The sequence below is a fragment of the Botrytis sinoallii genome (genome assembly GCF_014898435.1).
Source record: "Botrytis sinoallii strain Bc 23 chromosome Unknown BSIN_008, whole genome shotgun sequence".
Lineage (NCBI taxonomy): Eukaryota > Fungi > Ascomycota > Leotiomycetes > Helotiales > Sclerotiniaceae > Botrytis > Botrytis sinoallii.
In genome coordinates, this window is record NW_024066035.1 from 1000973 (window position 1) to 1021425 (window position 20453).

Consider the following 20453-nt stretch of genomic DNA (forward strand, 5'->3'; position numbering starts at 1 on the left):
CATGATCGTGGAAAGCATGACTGTCTCAAGCCAACGCAAGCTGCTTATTTGTTCTAAGTTCACCAAGGACATTGAAGAAGCTCGTATGAAATTTGCCAAAGATTCACAATCGGATAACTCTAGTGGAATGCCTTCCGTTGACGACGAAATCACCCAAAAGTTGTCTGCTGCGTCGGCAAAGATTCACTTGAGTGAAAGATCATGCGTTTCTGTTCTTTCTGCTTCTCATATTCTTAAAGAAAACACATCTGACATATTTTTTGCTTCTGCCCTCATTTTACACAGCGCTATGCTTAATCAAATCCCTCTTTCAAAGCGTCGATTCCCATCTGTTGAATTCGACAATGACTTCGAAGAGGAAATTACTAGTTTCTTGTCCTTATTTGCAGATGTTGCTCATGTTATTCTAAACAATCCGATATGGAGCAAATTTGTTGAAACCAATGATATCACAAGAGATCCTCATGATCTTGTCGATGGCCGATTATTCCGTGTCGTCATACAAGCTATGTGCGACGAATCATTAGACCCCTTTCCTCAGTCGATTCAAGATGAATGGCTCGTACTTTGCAATCTGACCAAGGAACTTTCGAGTCAAGAACTTTCCTTGGACAAAAGCATTGATTTATCCTCAGTCAAAGTTACCCCGTGCGAAGATTCCGACTCAAGCTCGGATGATCTTACAGTTTTACCCTTCACTAATGCTGTCTTCAACAAGCATTTGGAGTGTATCCATGTTGAAACAGATTCATCTCTGTCTGCACAGTTTGGTACCATGAAGCTTTACAGAGAAACAAGTCATTGGCATAATCACAAAAAGCCTCTTATTACAAAAGCTCCTGTGGCACAGAAAGTGTCCAAATGGCGGTAAGTAACACTAATTCAAGCTTAATCTCTAGATGACCCAATTGCAGTAAAGCAGATACTAATTAGTCTACAGTAATCCCCTTCGGACAAATCAATTTTATATGAGTGAAATGACATCATACGCCGCGAGTTTGACAGGAGCAAAGGGGAAAGCACTCGAACCGGAGACAATCGTGGTGGGACCCAAGCAACTGGTCAAAGTTGCTGAGGAGAAACCATCAAAGACGAGTAAAGTCGAAAATCCAGCTCCTAAATCGAAGAAAGAAGCCCCAGCTGATGTATGATTCTTTTGCGCTTGGTCAATTGAATAAAGCTGACAATAATTTCTAGAACAAAAAACCTGCATCAAATGCTAAGAAAGGCACTAAAAAGGGCGGTGGGCTTTCAGCTGCTGATCAGATCCGTGCTGCAAATCTGGAAAAGAAAGGAGATACAGAGACTGATAAAGCTTTCCTTGCGTGGTCTATGATTATGAAGGATCTTGATTTGACTTCTAACGATGAAAATCGCTATCTCCGCGCCAAACAATATCTTAACAATCTTGATAATGCCAGAACAAAAATTCTTGAAGGAGATATCAACACTTTCATCCTCCAATGCCTACTGTCTTGGTGGGCAGGGTACTGTAAGCAGAACAAGAAAATTAATGGCTACCACGTAGTCGCACTGATTTGGACTACTGTAAGATCTATATGCACTACCAATGCACCTATCACGAAAGAGATCGTTCAGCATGTCGAAAAGATATGCAAATTGGTTGGTATTTCGGACGCTTTCTCATCTCCGAAAGTCCTTGGTGCTGATCGAAAGCTGTCTTTTGCCTTCAAGTATCCTCCTCCAACTTTGTCCTTGAAAATTGATATTTCTCAATCAGAATTTCAGCTGGAACATTGCGGTCCTTATATGGACAGAATGCTTGATGCAAAGCCAGATCCACGTGTTTCTAGCTTCGTTCCTGATGGTTGGCAGAGAGATGTGCTCGATCAATTAGATGCCAATAAGAGTGTATTCGTAGTAGCACCAACTTCTGCTGGTAAAACGTTCATCAGTTTCTACGCCATGGAACAAATTCTAAGAGCCGATAACGATGGAGTTCTGGTTTATGTTGCACCAACAAAGGCACTTGTCAATCAGATTGCAGCCGAAGTTCAGGGTAAGCACTATCGCATTTGTTCCCCTTTCCTCTCTCAACTTTGTGAGATTATGGAGCAAAAAAGAGATTCCTTCTTCCAATTTTTGTCTTTTTATGAAAGTTGCCACTAATAATGCTATTTTCTAGGTCGATTCTCCAAGAGATTTCCTCAAGCCGGTAAAGGAGTGTGGGCTATTCACACTAGAGATTATCGTGTGAACAATTCTACAGGTTGTCAAATTCTCGTCACTGTACCCCATATTCTTCAGATTATGCTTCTATCACCAACGAATGCGAAGTCGTGGGCTCCAAGAGTGAAGCGTATTATTTTCGATGAAATTCATTCTATTGGACAATCTGAAGATGGTGTGGTATGGGAGCAACTTTTGTTATTATCACCATGCCCTATCATTGCTCTTTCTGCAACTGTGGGCAATCCTGAGCAGTTTGCGGATTGGCTAGGAGAAACTCAAAAGGCGAATGGATCCGAGTTAAAGATGATCAAGCACTCAACCAGATACTCCGATTTACGAAAGTTCATGTACGAGCCACCTAAGAAATTCGACTTCGAAGGTCTCGGAGACTCATTCGGTCTAGGTTTGGGTCTGGATGGTCTACAAGGCTTCGAATCCTTTCACCCTGTGTCTAGTTTGGTTGATCCTTCAAGAGGAATGCCTGAAGATCTTGCACTTGAACCTAGAGATTGCTTATCGCTATGGAAAGCCATGGTCAAACATCAAAGCAAGGAGTACAGTGTCCCTGAATCATTAAAACCTGAAAAGGCATTGCCATCCTGTATTCGAAAAGCAGATATTTTTGCATGGGAAAAGAACCTTAAGAAAGTATTGCTTCAATGGATGACAGAGTGTCAATCACAATTTGCCAATGTGGTAAAGGAACTGACTCCAGAAAGTGTTGAGACCAAGAACGATGTTTCAATTGACAGCATCTCGGATTCTGCGACTAAGCCCATTGACCCATTAGATCTACAAGCTACAACTCTGCCATTACTATATCAATTGCACAAGCGTCGTGCCCTACCAGCTATATTGTTCAATTATGACCGATCTGCTTGTGAGAGCATTGCAAACACTCTATTGAACCAGCTAGTTCAATCGGAAGAACAATGGAAGAAAGGATCAGCTTGGAAAAAGCGGATGGACGAATATGAAAAGGACCAGGAAATGAAGGCAAAGAAAGGTCGTAAACTGGTCAAGTCATCCAAGAAATCTACCCAAGATGACGAAGGTGGGTCAAAGATGGACCGAATGCGTGAGGATGCAACAGATGGATCTTCTTCCTTGGATCTCTTCGATCCAACTGCACCCCAAGCTGATTTCTCATTTGCTGATCCAAAGCGTCTGCAAAAAGAAGAACTCGATGGTTTCATCCGACAACTTCGTCGCAAGGAAATTAGAGAAGACTTGATCGATTTGCTGAAGAGAGGTATCGGTGTGCATCATGCTGGTATGAACCGAAAATACCGACAGTGTGTAGAAATGTTGTTCCGTAAAGGTTTCTTGAGAGTTGTCATTGCAACCGGTACACTCAGTTTGGGTATTAACATGCCGTGTGCCACTGTTGTATTCTCCGGAGACTCTGTGTTCTTGACTGCCTTGAATTTCCGTCAAGCTGCAGGTCGTTCAGGTCGTCGTGGTTTTGATCTACTCGGTAACGTTGTATTTCAGGGTGTCTCTAGAGAGCGGGCAAGTCGCCTTCTCAGTTCTCGACTTCCTGAGCTTACAGGTCACTTTCCAATCACGACAACATTGGTATTACGATTGTTCTCCCTTTTGAACGATTCTAAAAACTCGCCATATGCTGTTAGAGCTATCAATTCCCTTCTTTCTCAGCCTAGACTGTATCTTGGCGGTCAAAGTTTCAAAGAGCAAGTTCTTCATCATTTAAGATTTTCTATCGAGTATCTACGCAGGAACGCACTTCTTGGTCCCGGCGGTGAACCCGTCAACTTCACCAGTTGTGTTTCGCATCTTTATTTTACCGAAAATTCGAGTTTTGCATTCCATGGTAAGTTTTCCCTTCTACTTCATGTAAGTTCAGTGAAGAGATGCTGGTACGCGAGTGCGACCTTCCATTTTCATTAATATCTCTCTTAACTGAGATTGTGCGGTTTTGTGTTAAATTCAATTACAATTTGTATACTAACGGGTGCCAGCTCTTCTCAATGGAAAATACTTTCATAAGCTCTGTGCAGATATTGACACCAACTCGGACGAAGTACTGCGTACAATGGTTCTCGTATTGAGTCATCTATTTGGTCGTAGAGTTGTTAGAGAAGTCGATGATCCCGAAGAGGCAGAGAAAATCCACCGTTCACCATCGAACGTGTACCTCGACCCCATGCCAGAAGACGCAGCTAACATACTTCGCGGTCATAATAAGAGTACTTTAGATGTCTTTTCGACATACGTAAAGACGTTTGCCGAGCAACACATTACTGAAGACGAACATGCTTTGCCATTTACTCAAAGTCCAGTCGGTCCAAATGAAACAAGCAAGACGAGTGGAAATACGACCCTTGATTTCCTACCTTCTTTGCCTAGTCCGCACGCTAGATCGCCATTTGTAGCTCTATCTGGTCTAGGTGACTCTTTCACTACTATTGAAGATCTTTGCAGCTCCACTCGCGAAGGTGTCTTCCTTGAAGCAGCGGTAATTCCACATCTGGAGCTTCACCCCGATGAAACAAGATCACCTTTAAATTCATATCTTCTTGATTTCTTCAAGCACGGTTCTCTAAAACCCCTCGAGGACGCCAACGGTATCCGCAGATCAGACGTCTGGTTCGTACTTAATGACTTCTCCATGGTACTAGCTACAATCGCCACGTCCCTTGCCCTACATCTCGGTCTAGGTCAAGATACAGATTCAGAACTACTCGATGTAATGGGAGCAGGAGATTCCGTTGAGAATGAGAATGATGAGAAGATGGCCGAAGATTCCATTCCTCAAGCTGTTTCTGGACCATCCAGTGAAGTTCAACAAGCTCAGCCAGTACGCAGAAAGAAGGTAGTCGATGATTGGGATGCTGGTGAGGATAGATTGGCTGCTGAAGAGGACTATTTGGAGAAGGAAAAGGAGAGTGGTGCGGGTGCAACAGATGATGAAGAATATGAGAAGTTGATGACTGTTTATCGAGCATTTAGGAAGTTGAAGACGGAATTTGATGAGAAGTTTAGAGCTATTTGGGCTTAAAGGGGTGAATTTATGGAAGGGATGTATGGATTGGTCAAAATTGTTTTGATCGTAACAAGAAATCACATTCCTGGTTTGTAATTTCTATCACTGGATAAATTGAAAACCTTTAGAAGAAGAAAAAATCAGTAGAGTTTCTTTAAGTGGTTTACTTTGAAGTAGCATGATTTGACTGCAAATTACTACAGTAAAAACGCCTCAATTCAATCGTGCCAGTGTCTTTTTCTTCAGAATTTATATCGATTGACCGTAAGAACCCCCAACAGAAGAGCCATGAGGAGAACCGAAAATGTTTTCTAGTTTCATGCAAATGATATTTACCGGTGGTGCAACGCACGTATAGTGAGTGCATTGCCTACTAGGTAAATATTACAATGCCAGAGGATCGTAGCTTGCATTGTAACGTGATCTCGGCCAGAGAAGTTTCTTTCGCCATGGTGACTTCAGTGCGGAGCACGCCGAAGAAGCCGGCCATAACACAACACCCGCGCCTATAGCAACCCTTGTATTGAGAATATGCACGTAATGTAACACGGCTAAGATCCGATGGGATAAAGACACATTTTGGTATTGACCGAAGAAGCCCTCGAACTCGACCTATGTCGAACCATCGTAGTAGTGGAATTGCCGTTTTTGATCATTAGGATCTGGGCACATTCATACCCCACGTTTGCGGGTGAGACTAGGCCTTTCTATTTGACTTTGTTCTTAAATACCACCGAAATCCTTCTAGATATAGAACTATTGAAATTTGAAGCTCATTCTCTTACTCTGTACGGTGTAGTCGAACGTTGTGATCAACAACGGGGTCCGGACCCCTTCAACCTTAATATGACGTCTCATCTACGTAGGGCAAGAAGTAGAAATGCCATCATACTTTAGGATCTGGATGAACTATTCGATCTCGACTAAAGTTGCCTTAGAATATGATCCCGGATGTTATAGTTATCTGCCAAGCCACTTTGAACTCATCGAAGGAACTATATGGGAAAAAGGTCACTCGACTCTTTTCTGCGATGAAATCTAGAACCCTGTTTGATAATTACCAGATATTGACGACTGTTGCTCATGTCGTAGTAACCGTATATCAAAAAGTCAAGAAGATAGGCATTTCTACTATCAATGGTAACTTTCAACCTTGCCTGACAAATCAATCACGGCCGAATCCCGCCGTAATCTGTGACATCTTCATGGTCGAAACATAATTTTTATCCAAGAATGAAGAGAGCGCAGAACATGTTACATACCTATGTATACCTAGGTACAGTACAAGAATACATCAGTATCAAGCTTCAATGTTACTCCTCTTGTTTGCGGGGAGTTTTTTTAGGGCACGCGGGGAAAGTTTTCTTACATAAGCACACTAGAATGGTGCTCTCTTGGCCCTCGGCTTTTAACGGATATGCAAGGGGTGAAGCTTTATTATTTGCTGTTTAAGCTTTCTCCAACTTTCTCCAACTTTTACACCCAAGCAAAACTGCCGAAGTTGAGAAATTCCCCAGTTTCTCAGAAGAAGAAAAATCCTTGAAGCATCATCACCAATAGAATGTTGTTTCTGTTTTGCGTATGGAGAGTCTCTAAGATTCTATGACCGAGCCAAGAGAGTTTAATTGGATCCGTTGCCATATCCTTTGGAGAAGTCGCTCAGGATTTGCGCACCACCTTCCTAAATCGCTGACAATGACCTTTTTAGTTGGTCGTACAGTATCAAGAGAACCATCGGTAGCATGAGCTTTCCTTCCTGCTTAGTCCCATTGCATGTGTATAAGATGGGTGAGATCTGCTGCTCACAGGTCTTTTTCATTTCTTCTCGTCTGTCCTACTTTACTCTTTCTCATTTCCTGTACCTACTGCATATAAGCATATATGATTGAGAGATATCTTTCAGCATCCTAATCTCATATATCAACATACGCAGAGCATATACTTCAAAGTATCAGAACTTCTCAATCATGGCTTGGGGTGTAGGTAGAAAACGCGAAAGATACTATGGCTACAAGGGGAAATCACTGAATCGTTTGATCACCATTGTTTCTGGGATAGATTTTTTGTGAGTGTTTATTTTTCTTTTTCCTTTCCATTCGTTTTCAGATTTTGCATTACGCAGCAAAACAAGTACTCAAAATCTGCTACTGTGCAAGATTGTGGAGACGGCCCGCTCTGGAGAAGGCGGAGGCGGAGGTGGGGTTGAATGCTACCATCGAAGGTTACCTTCCTTATGACGAAGACGTTACATTTCCGATATTTTTCCGGTTTGAGTTGCGTAACAAGAATTCACAGCTAATTCATTCACAGGCTTTTTGGTTACGATCAAGGTGTTATGTAAGTTTGCATTTCAAAAGAATTCCAATTCGCGATGGGCGAAATAAATGGCACATCAAGATTGAGATCTCAAGTATATAAGCCTCAAGGACCATTTGATGATTAAATCTGATATGGTATTTTGTAGAGTATGCTTAGTCTTAAATTCAATATTGGTGTGCGGTTTATTCCGTCCATGATTTGCAATCTGACAAAAGCCCCAAGTAATTGAGCTAATATTTTAACAGGGGAGGATTGTTAACTCTCCCATCTTTCGTAAAAACATTTCCGGAAATCGACACAGTTAATAATCATTCATATCAGACGGCTCTTGATCAAGGTTTAGTAGTGGCCTCTTACAATCTGGGTTGTTTTGGTGGTGCCGTTATTACTATCTTTCTTGGAGATCGTCTTGGTCGTCGTCGGATGATATTCCTTGGTTCCTCAATCATGATTGTTGGAGCTATCCTTCAGGCAACTTCCTCTAGTATTGCACAATTCATTGTCGGGCGAGTGCTTACCGGTTTTGGAAATGGCATGAATACAAGTACAGTCCCTACATGGGCTTCAGAAACGTCGGAATCACACGAAAGAGGAAAAATGGTCATGTTCCAGGGTGCTATGATCACAGGAGGTATTGCTTTATCGTATTGGCTCGACTTGGGAACCTCACGGGCGGGAGATAATAGTGTGGCTTGGAGATTTCCAATTGCTTTCCAGATTTTACCAGCTCTCATAATACTCGTGTCTATCCTTGAGCTTCCAGAGTCCCCTCGGTATGTATCTACTCCTATGTTTGGCCTTATTCGATCTAATGAATCTTTTAGTTGGCTCGTCCTAAAAGGTGATATTGAGGAGGCTAGAGCTGTCCTTACAGCACTCGAGGTTCCTTCCAAAGAATCTAGCGACTCCCCAGAGCAAGTCGACGAAGCGGCTGTTGAAATTCAAATCGCACAGAGAGTTGAAATCAAATTGAAGGAGATTACTAGTCAAATTGACGAAGCGGCAAATTCTGGTTGGCGTGATATGTTCACCATGGGCCCAGACCGTAACTTCCATCGCGTCCTACTCGCATACTTCGTCCAAGTCATGCAACAAATCTCTGGTATCAATGTCATCACCTATTATGCGGCTACAATTTTCGAGCAGTATATCCATTTGAGTAGCGAAACTTCCCGTTATCTCGCAGCTGGAAACGGCACGGCATATTTTGCTGCTTCCTTCATTGCTCCCTTTACAATCGAAAAGTTTGGTCGTCGCAAGTCTTTACTACTTGGTTCAATTGGATTGATAGCAAGTATGGTCATCCTCGCTGTCATGACACGCTTGTCAGAAGAGGGTATTGGTGGTAAAAAACCGGGAATTGTCTCCACCACTTTCCTCTTCGTCTTTAACACCTTCTTCGCAATTGGATGGCTCGCAATTCCTTGGCTATACCCAGCTGAGATTGTTCCCCTCAAAATTCGTGCACCAGCTAATGGTTTATCCACATCTGCAAATTGGATTTTCAACTTCATGGTTGTGATGATCACACCAGTTGCATTCAATTCGATTGGTTATAAAACCTACATTATTTTCGCTGTCATCAATGCTGCCATGTTTCCAGCCGTCTATTTCTTTTATCCAGAGACTGCGTTTCGATCTCTGGAGGAAATGGACACGATATTTCAGAACACGACTGGTTTCTTTGATGCAGTTAGCGTTGCAAAGAATCAACCGCATAGATATGGAGCCGATGGAAAGTTGTTGATTGCTCCCGAGATCATAGAAGAAATGTCGGGTGGGGGAGTACTTGTACATAACGATTTTGGAAAAGAAAGTGAAAATGGGACAATAGTCCATAGGGAGAATGTTGCAGATGATAGTGGAGGAAGTACGGCGAGTCCAAAGAATGAGCATGGGGTTGACGTCAGGTAGTTTGTAATTCTGGTGGCTGGATTCTAAAGTCAAGAGGAAAAGGTGGCTTTCTTTATATACCCAGTGTTTACAGTCACCGGTGGTTTAAGGTCTAGAGCTATATTCTTTCTGCTACCAGCTCTTTATTTAGATACCTAACGATTTAAGACTTGTTGGAAAATAGTAATAGCGTTTAGAGTACCCGACTTTCCTTGAAGCTTTCGTGCATATGCTTATGATTGATCGAAATTATGCGGTCTTATATTCCTTCTTCTAATATTGACCGTGAAACGGAAATTAACTTGTTACCTCATCAAGAGCCCCGATTTGACTATTATCGGTACAGTACAGTATTGTAATTGAAATCCCTATATTTTCCCTCATAGTCAAGTCCTGTAGAATAATTACCTACCAGATACTCAAAGCTCGATTGCTTCAAAATTCAAATTGCTAGAAACGTCTTCTCAGAGAATGATTCGAGGACCACACCTATATAGAACCACAGATATACTATTCTGATAACGATACAAATGAATAGTCGATTGAATTATTGCATTCTGAGGACGGTGAGCTATAGGGTTGTAAGCTGTCTAATTATGATAATCCCGTTTCTGCATGTAAAAGAGACTTTGAGATGAATAATAGTACCCGTCATAGGTACTCTTTTCGATAATTGATAACAGATCGAATGATCGGGATTTAGAAATGAAGATTGGAAAGGGATTTTTAGATGCTGCTGATTTATTACTTGCTGTATATACAAAAATTAGAAGGGCAAAACCATACTACTGATATTAATGTTTTCAATGTAAAGGTATTTCTGTCTATAATTCAGTTCTGATACATTGCTTGCCTCGGAATTCTCGAATTATGTTGTTCCCAAGACGGCCCCGCCCCACCATTCCGCTATCCGAGGATCACCCACCGTGTACCCCGCACATTTGTTTAACTCTTCATATACCAACAAAATCTTCCTTCTTCCATCAAATACAATAGGTGGTGTGGTGTAATGGTAGCACGTGACGTTGTGGCTCATCCTTCACAGGATATCTCACGAATGATCCGTTTCAATCTGGGTTCGATTCCCAGCACCGCCAAACTAGCTCAGTTTGGATTGAAAATTAATAAGGTGGTTTGATCCCATCTGATTCCCATTCTTTTTGCAATTTTTTTGTTGCTTTTTGATGAGGTTATATGGTGTGGTGGGGTTGGTGGAGTAGATGGGGTAAGCGAGAAGGTGTGTTTATTTGGGTGCTGGTGGGTGGAAGGAACTACGCGAGTGAAAAGATTGATGATGGATGATTGGAATTTGATTAAATTGATAAGATGACGATATATTGTGAATTTGATGGTTGATCGTAATCGATTTTAATCTGGACAATTACTTCTCGGAAAGTAGATCACAATAAAATGACGGAAACGGTGTTTCAAGATGTTTGTTTCATGTGAAGATCTATATTTTAGTATGTGAAGGGAGGTGGCTTATCATTCATTCTTGGCGGTTGCTGGGAACCGAACACAGATTGATATTGTTTTTGGAGTTCAAATTGTAATGGGTGTTCATCTATATTCTGGATTTCTTGAATAGGTATATATACTGATATTGATTGGTATGATAGAATATTGATTCGAAATTTGGATCTGCTAACCATTTTTGGGTCTTGATCTTGGCTCTGCGAAATCGGATGTGAGTGTTCCTGTTACAGACTAGATGTAAGTTTGTTTGAGTTTGACATATCAGATCATAGCTATCAGATCATGGCATGGCTAGGCTAGCTAGTCATGTCATGTGATCATTGTCGAAACGTGGATAAGTACACACCCTCGGCACCCCCCATGATTGCTAACTGGAACTAGATTCAATCATCTCAGGGATTCGTTTGATCCGGAATATCCTCAGAATGGAGAACGGCAAACGGCAAACGGATTTTATCCATGATCTTATTGATTAGATGGCGGTCACACCATGGCGATGGAACTTTCCCATTGACTTGGTATCCTGAAATTAAATGAGTGTAGAATCTGGAGCTTACTGATTGATGATAAGGGTTCTCAAGGTTGGCATGGGATGATGGGACGTTTAGCGATCGCAACTCGAGTACGCTTCGAGTTAGCTCCCCTCCTCAGCCTTGATGCATAATAACCTTAAATACAAAAGTAATTAGAATTGGATTTAGGAAACATCGATTTTCGCATGGCATTCTTTTGGGGGTGTTTGTAGTCAGTTAACCTCGTGCGCTCAGAACGCCTCAAAAGTATAAAACAACAACCCAGGTGTATTCGAGAATATTGCTGAGTTCGTCCAGAGTTACAAGGTTATAAAAGTCAAATAGATGAGATGAGAGGGCGGATCGAAAATATTCGAGGATCTTACTTGATCATCGGATGTTTGCGAAGGTCAATTGAGATGAATACACGATTGCGAATATGCTCTACCATGACTATGCAAGCAATCTTCTCGCCAAGGAAATCTGGAGGACTCCTTTGTCGGCATTTTCCTCCTCCTATGGGCTGATGTTTATGACTTGGAATATGCATTGGATTTTTTAAGCAGTGCAATGAGTGACATAGCCAAGTATTTCTGGGAAAAAATATTCTCACCATCAAGAGTTTGAAAAAAGTCAAGTATATTGTTTACGGTGGACAAAGTGACTATCCGCGGAGTGTGTGGCCTTTGGAAATCCTTTCTTCTCGTGTCGAGGTAATGCTTTATGGCATGGAGATAATGGAGGGGATAATGTCCGACTCTGGATGGGATTCTGGACAACATGATTAGGGATTACATAAGGATATGCCCAGATTTAAGCCTTAAATCTAAGGTATGTCGGATAATCCCTGTATTAGCTTCAATTTATTCAACTAGGTACTTGTTGTTTTCAACCATTTATTAGCTTTAACTATACTAATTCACTTCAGAATATTGAAAACTACAGTTTTAATTTAAATCTGATTAGAAACGGATTTAAAAATTTAAATGGATGTATAGCAGATGCATTAATTCAAGTAGTTGTATATCGGTTCTGAAAACCCCCCTTTTCCTATACGGTAGGAAGGTCAATAGTATATAAGGACGTTGAAAGTCTCGAGGTATTCTAATATCATCAACTCATCAACTCATCGACTCATCCATTCATTACTCATTCACTCAATCAATTCACTCGCTTCACAACACAGCTTACACTCAAGCAAATCTATCACCAACGTTCCTTCTCTAAAGTTATATCAATAACTTCATTTCAATCAATCATCATGGTTTCATTCAAGACCCTCGCTATTCTCATGCTCTCTGTTATCGCAGTTGATGCCGCTGGAGTCATTGGCAAAGCTGAAGGTTTCGCTGCTTCAGCCACTGGAGGTGGATCTGCTGTTGCTGCATCCCCAAAGGACATCAGCGAGCTTGTTACTTGGCTCTCTGATAACGTTGCCCGTACCATTGTCCTTGACAAGACCTGGGATTTCACAAACAGTATGCTCACAAGAACTGAGAAAGGTTGCACGCCCCTCTCAAACACATGCAGCAATGGTGCCGGACAGGATTCAGTCGATATCAATGGCTGGTGTGAACAGCCTGCAAATGCTGATCAATCTCTTCCCAAGCCAACCATCACCTACAATGTCGCCAGTATTCCTCCAAATGCTATCAAGCTCGGTTCCAACAAATCCATTGTTGGAGTTGGAGCTCTTGGAAAGATTAAGGGTAGAGGTTTCTACATTGCAGGTGCTAAGAACATCATTATCCAGAACGTTGAGTTCGTCGAGATGAACCCCAAGTACATCTGGGGTGGAGATGCTATCTCGGTTGATGGCACAGATCTTTTGTGGATCGATCACGTCAAGATCTCCAGAATTGGTCGTCAATTCATTACCATGGGTCCAGGTGCTTCCAACCGTGTCTCCATTACCAACTCTGAGTTCGATGGTACTACTCTTTGGTCTGCTAAGTGCAACAACCACCATTACTGGACACTTTACTTCACTGGATCCCAAGATACTGTCACTTTCAAGGGCAACTACATCCACAACACCAGTGGTCGTGGACCCAAGGTTGGAGGCTTGCACTCATCCGTCACACCAAATGTCTTCCTCCAAGCTGCCAACAACTACTGGTCCAATGTCGCAGGAAACGCATTCCAAATTGGCGAAGGAGCAAAGGTCCTTGCTGAGGGCAACATTTTCGAGAATGCTCAAACACCCGTCATCTTCGACATTACCAGCAACCCTCTTTGGTCTTCAAGCAGTGGTGTTGCAGAATGTGCTTCGATCCTTGGCCGTGACTGCCAGGCTAACAGCCTTGTCTCATCTGGATCTTTTGCTGGAACGAACACTGATGTTTTGACTGCTGCAAAGGGATTGACTCTTGCTGCTGTTGCTGATGTTGGAACCACCAAGGCTAATGTTCTTAAGAACGCTGGTATTGGGAAGATTTAAGCGATGAGTTGGAGAAGATAGATTGGAGGGGCGGCAGGAGGGGAGAGTGAGATGAAATGATCTAGGCAACATATGTATACGAGTCTTTATAATTAGATAGTTTGTTTCTTATTAGAAAGTAGTTTTGGAATTTAAGTTATAAGTTATATTTTATATACTGAGTCTTTAAATAAATTTATAAGTGAATATGAGATGTTTTTTTATTAAGATAATATTTATTAATAAGAATTCAAATACATAGAAAGTATATATATATATATATATTTAATTCGAAGATTTATATTTTTGAAAAAAAGAAAAAAAATTTATAAGTTTTTCAAATAAGTTTTTCAGGTAAGTTTTTTTTATATAAAATTTTATATTTTGTTTTCAAAATAAAGAAAAGAATAATACTTTATATTCTCTTTTTCTATTATTTCAAAAAGATTGTAATAATCTTTTAAATAAGAGATCATTTCAGATTTAAACTATTATCTTTGAGCTATATTTTAAAGAACTCAGCGCAATAGCTCATAATATCTTTTGGTATAAACTAGTAAGCAAGCGAGGGTTCAGAAAGTTATAATTAGTATGTTTATTGAGATAAGTCGTCATCACAAGCTAGTGTGTGTCAGGGATTGTGTGGCTGATGTTGGATTGGTGTAATGAGTGGTGTAATGGTTGGGATAATAATGTGGTGGCTGTCATGGATCTCGGTAGTATGTCCCATCAAGGTTATTCCAAAGACTATGACCATTGGTGGATTCCTCGAGCTTCAATGACCCAAGGGTTTGGTTCGAGTTGTGGGAGGAGTGACTAGCTGAACACCTGCATGCTTGATTACAATAGTTTGAGGGAGAAATGCTATGCACGCGGTTCAATCACTCAAATCTCTGCGTTGAGTGGTCAGAGATGGGCGCCTAAGCAGGTTGATCACAATGACTTGAACTAAATAGATGATCTCTGTCTACTTTAGGCTTACCATACCACAATAAGGTATTATTCTTACCCGGTGAAACTTATATTTCCTCTGTCCTAGATAGTTATAAGAGGCAAGGCAAAAGTAGCTAATGGTTGAGTGATTTCGCACTTAGCACTGGTTTTCTTACTTCCACAACAACACTGCTCAGGCGAACAATACACTACACAATTCCACCTAACTATCACAATCCACTCCTAAGGTCTTCTTCTACAGCAATATGACGAATCAAAACTACTCAGATCCAACTACGGTAAATAGCTCAATGGACTCTAGCCAGACCCAGGTATGCTTGCCTCGTTGCCGTCTCCTGGATGCTAGATTACTAATAAATACTCTATAGATGCAAGACATGGCAAAGACAGTATCTGCTGATCCAATTCCCATTTTCGAGAACGCAGTCCACATTGGTGGTTCTACAGCTGGATCCACTGACAAAGCTAAGATGGGCGGTGATGATAACAACGTTACCCAAGTCAACGAAACGTGGAGAGAATGGCCCCCAATCGTATCATTGGAGAACCTCGCGGAAATAATACAGCTCTCACAAAGACGAACCTTAGCACTCCTATCAGATATAGAACGTATATCATCATTGACAGCGACCATGCCCTTACCAATTAGAACAGTCTGGTCTGAGCCAATTTCTATGCTCTATAATGAGGTACAGCAAGGGCGTGAGGCTATGAAGTCACTTGTCAATAGCGTAATTCGGGAGGTAGATGAAATACGATGTGAAGTTGAGAACTAGCCGGACGATGCGACACCATTGACTACTTGTCAACAGCCTGAGTGAGGCCTTGAGTCCACGCCCAACTTCCGACTCTTCCTCAATACGCAACCTCTCTCAACTTGATCATTGACATCTCTGAAGGTTCAACCCATGATGCAATACTCGAGATAGGTAGAATCATACGATCCATGCGTTCTCCACGTATTATGAAATTTTATACCTCTCCTCTGTCTTTCTGCTTTCTCATTCTGGTGGAATCTTCGAGTCTTTTTTTATCCCTGAAATTTTGCAAGTTGGATTTACGTTTCTTGAGCCGCACATTGGAAGGATGCAGTTTGTTTGGATTGATGAAGTAATGTTAACGGGAGAACGAATTGCACAAAACTGTGGTATCCTATCTTGTATATGGCCAATTGAAGTGAGCCGTGAATGTGTCGAAATCAACAACATTCTCTCAAGTTGAGCTGGCGATGAGATTCGTGTCTCGAACACCCAGGCATTCATCATCTTAGTGATATATAATTTTCATCATTGATATTCTGAGGTACCAATACCCGTCATGTAAACTGTGCGAAAAATGCAAGTAGTCTACGTTCATCGTTATGATGACCATGAACGCCCCACAATATAGTCACTTGACTCACGTCCATCAACAACAAATAACAACCATTTGTACAATTTCCGCAAAATAGAGAAAAACACCTTCAAATCTTCAAATCTTCAAATTTCTCCATGGGAAGAAAAAAATCCTAGAAGAACAAACCAGCAAAACCTTACTAACCCCTTAGTTGGCAGGAGAATACCCCCGCGAGGATATTTTTACTCGTTCGATCTTGGCGTTTTACCACTCTACCACCAGACCGCACCATCTATGCGATCTGGTTGATGGGTTTGATTTAGATTGGTATAAGCCAGAAATGAAATTCGGGGAACGATAGGAATGATTGGAGCGGAGAGGAAGGTAGATGTTAGTTTGTGCGTTTGCTCACTTGTATAAAGCTACATAAGCTACATCTTGCATCATATCATATCACATTTCTTACAATCTCTATAAATCAAAGTCTTCAACATCCGCTTGTTTTGAGAGTGGATGCAAATGTAGGTGGGAAATAAAATAGGGAAAGATTGCTTTGATGCGGTTTATAGATTATGATATATTCAATATTGATTCAAAACACAACAATGCTATGCCGAAACATTAAATTTAGAAAAACGCCAAGCATACGCTCAAATTTAGATTTTGTTCAATATCCAATGCTGGCTAGATAACAACAATGTGGTCAGTGATGATAGACTTCTAAATAGTTAATTGTATCACTATCCAAAAACTAAAAGAACAAATAGAAATGCCAACTAGACATTCTTGATGTGAACAGGTTTCATTCTTTTGCTTGCTTTGTGATGCCGTATGTTTCTACCATAATAGTACAGTTTCTCCCAACTCCAGTGTTTTCCTGCGGTACCGCGCTGTTTCAATAATTTGCATGACCATTACTAGAATTCGACAGTCTCCAGGGAGCCCATTCATCGAACGCATCAATCTGCCCCATATTCTCATTCTGCCGTCCTTTGAACACGAAACAAATCATCCGCATAATGAATATCCTTAATAATGTACGTGCCAGTAATTCAACCCTGAACGCCAAGTCATATCATCTCTCCATTTCTCAACTCTAAACATATACCATTATCTGCCTATCTCCTCTCATCCCGATTTCCCCCTGGTGGAGGCATGCCCGGAAACCCTTGACCACCCGGTGGTGGCATTCCTGGGAAGCCTCCTGGTGGGGGAACTGGGAATTGGAAATTAGGTGGCAAGCCGCCTGGAGGAGGAAATGGCATTCCAGCAGGCATTCCAGGCATACCCGGGAATGGTGGGCATAGGTGGTGGCACCAGGTTGTCCAGGTAAAGGAGGCATTGGGAAACCTCTTGCGCCTGGCGGAGGGAATGGCATACCACCTGGACCAGATGATGGAGGGAAAGGTGGTGGAACGCCTCCAGGGAAATTGGCTGGTGGGAAAGGCGGGAAAGGTGCCGAAGCTGCTGGGTTATGGAGCATAGGATTCGAAGAGGATTGACCTTCGGCGGCATAGGAAGATGTGATGGAGTCGATTACGGATTGGGCTTTTTCGTGACCGATTTCTAGGGTTAGGACAATGGTTTAGCTTACTTATAATTTGGTGATTGTGGAGAGGGAGAAACATACGTTGATAATAATCGACAACATTGCGCAAGTGGTTACGTCCACTGTTGTGAGCTTTACGCACACTCATCGAGTCGTGAGTGAGGTAGACATCGCAATAATCGCCTTTAAAGATGTGTTAGCAAGCTGTTCGCGAAGATGGAGATGGAGCTCGAATAGTCGCAATTCGCACGGCGCGTTGATTTTAAACTTACAGAAGACTGTGAGAGTAGTTAGCATATAAAACAGAATCGCAAATGTTCAGAAACTTACATTTTGGCATTTTGGCGGTATTAAATATCTCAAGTATTGTTATTGTCGTTGAAATTGAAGGTCCAAAGATACCCAAATCCAAATCTAGAAGTTCAAACTTCTATGACACGTGACTCAAGATTTCACATCCCTGTAGAGTACCCCGAACCTTACACGTCGTCTAAATCTTTGGATTACCGCGATCTGGTTCTTGAGTTTCGAGAGCTCCATTTACACATATCTTTCGGAGCCCCTTGTTTTCCACTCAATCGATTCGGCTTTACACATCATGGCATACACAAGGTCATTTCTGCAAGCACTTTGCAGTTTCTTTCTGGTACTAGCAGTTGCGGAAGCACTGAAATTCGATATCGACGCTTATCACAAAGGAGACAAGAAGGCAGAGAGATGCATTAGGAATTTTGTGGCTAAGGATACTTTGGTGGTGGTTACTGCTACCATTGATGGTTCAAAGGGGGATGGCATGCAAGTCGATATGCATGTACGTTTTATGCAATTGGTTGAAGGAGGTCTGGACGCATGCTGACATGAAGGATAGATTAAAGATGCTGTTGGAAATGAATACGGAAAACCAAAGGACATTGTAGGCGAAAAGAGAATGGCCTTTACATCTCATGCCGATGCATCATTTGATGTTTGCTTCTACAATTACTTTACAGCCTGTTCGTTCCCGCCCTTTCTTTATTCTCATCGCAGCCAGTACTAACTACATCCAGCAAACCGTGTTAGCAATCCTCGCCGCCACGTTGAACTCGATATTGATATTGGAGCCGATGCCAAAGATTGGTCTGCCGTTCAAGCTACAGAAAAACTCAAGCCAGTCGAAACTGAATTACGGCGCATTGAGGAAATGGTCGCAGAAATCGTTGCGGAAATGGAATACCTTAGACACAGAGAACAGAAATTGAGAGACACAAATGAGAGCACGAATAATAGAGTTAAATGGTTTGCATTTGGAACTATGGGAATGTTGGTATCATTGGGAGCTTGGCAGATTATCTATTTGAGGGCGTATTTCAGGTATGATTTTGTAATTGTTATGGAAAAGTTATTTGATGCTAATAAATGGGAACAGATCAAAGCATCTTATCTAGATACGAGTACTATGGTTGTTATGAGGATGGCGGCTTTTGGGTTGGGCTTTTTCAGCAAATAAAACCCCTTGTTTTACTAGAGTGCGAAGACATCTGTAAAATGAAATACGATGATAAAAAAGCTATCTATAATCTCAGCAAGAAGCTACTCCTAGTACTTGATTCCTGTCGTATTTTTCATTTTGGTTGATTGAGAGAAAGTCCCCAGAAGTTTGGGATTCATATGTCCCATGTCTTACGCAACTCAACTGCTATATTTTGGGTAGCATCATCATCTCCACGCAGTAGAAGGAGATATAATCGAAATAGTACTGCTTTTCATTCTGTTCATAATATAGTCACAAGTTGTTTGATTGTGTACTTTCTGATCGCTTTTGATTTTGCACCACGAAAGTGTAGCAGAGGACGCAAGTCTCAAAAGGAAAGTTGGAGTTAGGTATCAACAAAGAACCATATAATTTCAACATGCGGTACCAATTCAAATTCGCAATAACGTATCACAATTTTTAATTGAATTTATTAATATCAAAGTGTAAAATCGGATCAACATGAAAATGAGAACCCACGGTTTAGGCCGGCTTATCTTGAAAGGCCATGGTTCCCCGCCTAGTGCAACCACACATTGATTGTTCTATCCGGGTACCGATTCGCTGATAGTTACTGAATCATCACTTCTGCGAGTGTATTCTTTTCAGGCAACATGCAGATCTTTTGGGGGTAAAAACTTTGGGGTTCCTTCGCAGATCAGATTCTCAGCCTGAGAAGGTTGGTCCCATCTTTTCGGCGCCAATTCCAAATCTCTCATACAAACCGGAAATCCATGCCGTCTTTTATGCAGGACCAAGGGAAAGTGTTATTTGAGACAGCTGAATACACCTGAAGATCAGCTGGAAATCGTGGAATGCAATGGGACACAATGTGGACTTTTGTGAATCAAGTTAATGTATTACCCATTGAGGATTGTTTATAAGAAGAATGAAAGTTTCCGAGCTTTTGAACTTCATTGCTTCAACGGCTCCTTCTACATTAACTTTCTCACATATTTACATATTCACATATTCACACACCATCAAGCTATTCAATATGCCACCTCGAACTCCTGCTCAAGTAGTCCAAGACCTCACCAAACTGCCTGCTTATGGCGTTCCATATCAAGTTCCCACTGGGACAGTGGCGTTATATCAGGATCCCAACTACAACCGGTACGAGGTCCGACCATCGCCTCAATGACTACACGCCCAACAAGCGTCATGTAGTCCCAGATGCCCAGTATGATAAGACCAGTAACATATTATGGAACTTAACAATCGGTGTGGTAGTCACTTTAGTTGGTGGCTGGGCTCCAGGAGAGGATGAAAAAAGAGTCGTCGTT

The 20453-nt window shown here is 41.6% G+C and overlaps 6 protein-coding genes across 6 annotated transcripts; 5 read left to right on the forward strand and 1 right to left on the reverse strand.

Annotated features, from left to right (window-relative positions):
* Window position 1: 1 nt before the first annotated feature.
* Window positions 2-5215, forward strand: EAF02_005328 (uncharacterized protein; the record flags this gene model as incomplete). Its single annotated transcript, XM_038901376.1, has 5 exons — window positions 2-867; window positions 941-1145; window positions 1198-2020; window positions 2147-4027; window positions 4176-5215. The coding sequence occupies 5 exons, from the start codon at window positions 2-4 to the stop codon at window positions 5213-5215; spliced, it is 4815 nt and encodes a 1604-aa protein (XP_038758716.1).
* Window positions 5216-7167: 1952 nt separating this feature from the next.
* EAF02_005329 (uncharacterized protein) lies at window positions 7168-9433 on the forward strand (the record flags this gene model as incomplete). The annotated part of the gene is made up of 4 exons (XM_038901377.1): window positions 7168-7265; window positions 7511-7537; window positions 7765-8292; window positions 8344-9433. The coding sequence occupies 4 exons, from the start codon at window positions 7168-7170 to the stop codon at window positions 9431-9433; spliced, it is 1743 nt and encodes a 580-aa protein (XP_038758717.1).
* A 3228-nt stretch (window positions 9434-12661) lies between these two features.
* Window positions 12662-13840, forward strand: EAF02_005330 (uncharacterized protein; the record flags this gene model as incomplete). Its single annotated transcript, XM_038901378.1, has 1 exon — window positions 12662-13840. The coding sequence occupies one exon, from the start codon at window positions 12662-12664 to the stop codon at window positions 13838-13840; it is 1179 nt and encodes a 392-aa protein (XP_038758718.1).
* A 1178-nt stretch (window positions 13841-15018) lies between these two features.
* On the forward strand, window positions 15019-15549 carry EAF02_005331 (uncharacterized protein; the record flags this gene model as incomplete). The annotated part of the gene is made up of 2 exons (XM_038901379.1): window positions 15019-15084; window positions 15142-15549. The coding sequence occupies 2 exons, from the start codon at window positions 15019-15021 to the stop codon at window positions 15547-15549; spliced, it is 474 nt and encodes a 157-aa protein (XP_038758719.1).
* Window positions 15550-17226: 1677 nt separating this feature from the next.
* On the reverse strand, window positions 17227-17954 carry EAF02_005332 (uncharacterized protein; the record flags this gene model as incomplete). The annotated part of the gene is made up of 4 exons (XM_038901380.1): window positions 17227-17354; window positions 17426-17674; window positions 17739-17840; window positions 17930-17954. 4 exons carry the CDS (start codon window positions 17952-17954, stop codon window positions 17227-17229), a joined length of 504 nt encoding a protein of 167 aa, XP_038758720.1.
* Window positions 17955-18255: 301 nt separating this feature from the next.
* EAF02_005333 (uncharacterized protein) lies at window positions 18256-19081 on the forward strand (the record flags this gene model as incomplete). Its single annotated transcript, XM_038901381.1, has 4 exons — window positions 18256-18468; window positions 18526-18649; window positions 18704-19007; window positions 19063-19081. The coding sequence occupies 4 exons, from the start codon at window positions 18256-18258 to the stop codon at window positions 19079-19081; spliced, it is 660 nt and encodes a 219-aa protein (XP_038758721.1).
* Window positions 19082-20453: the final 1372 nt, after the last annotated feature.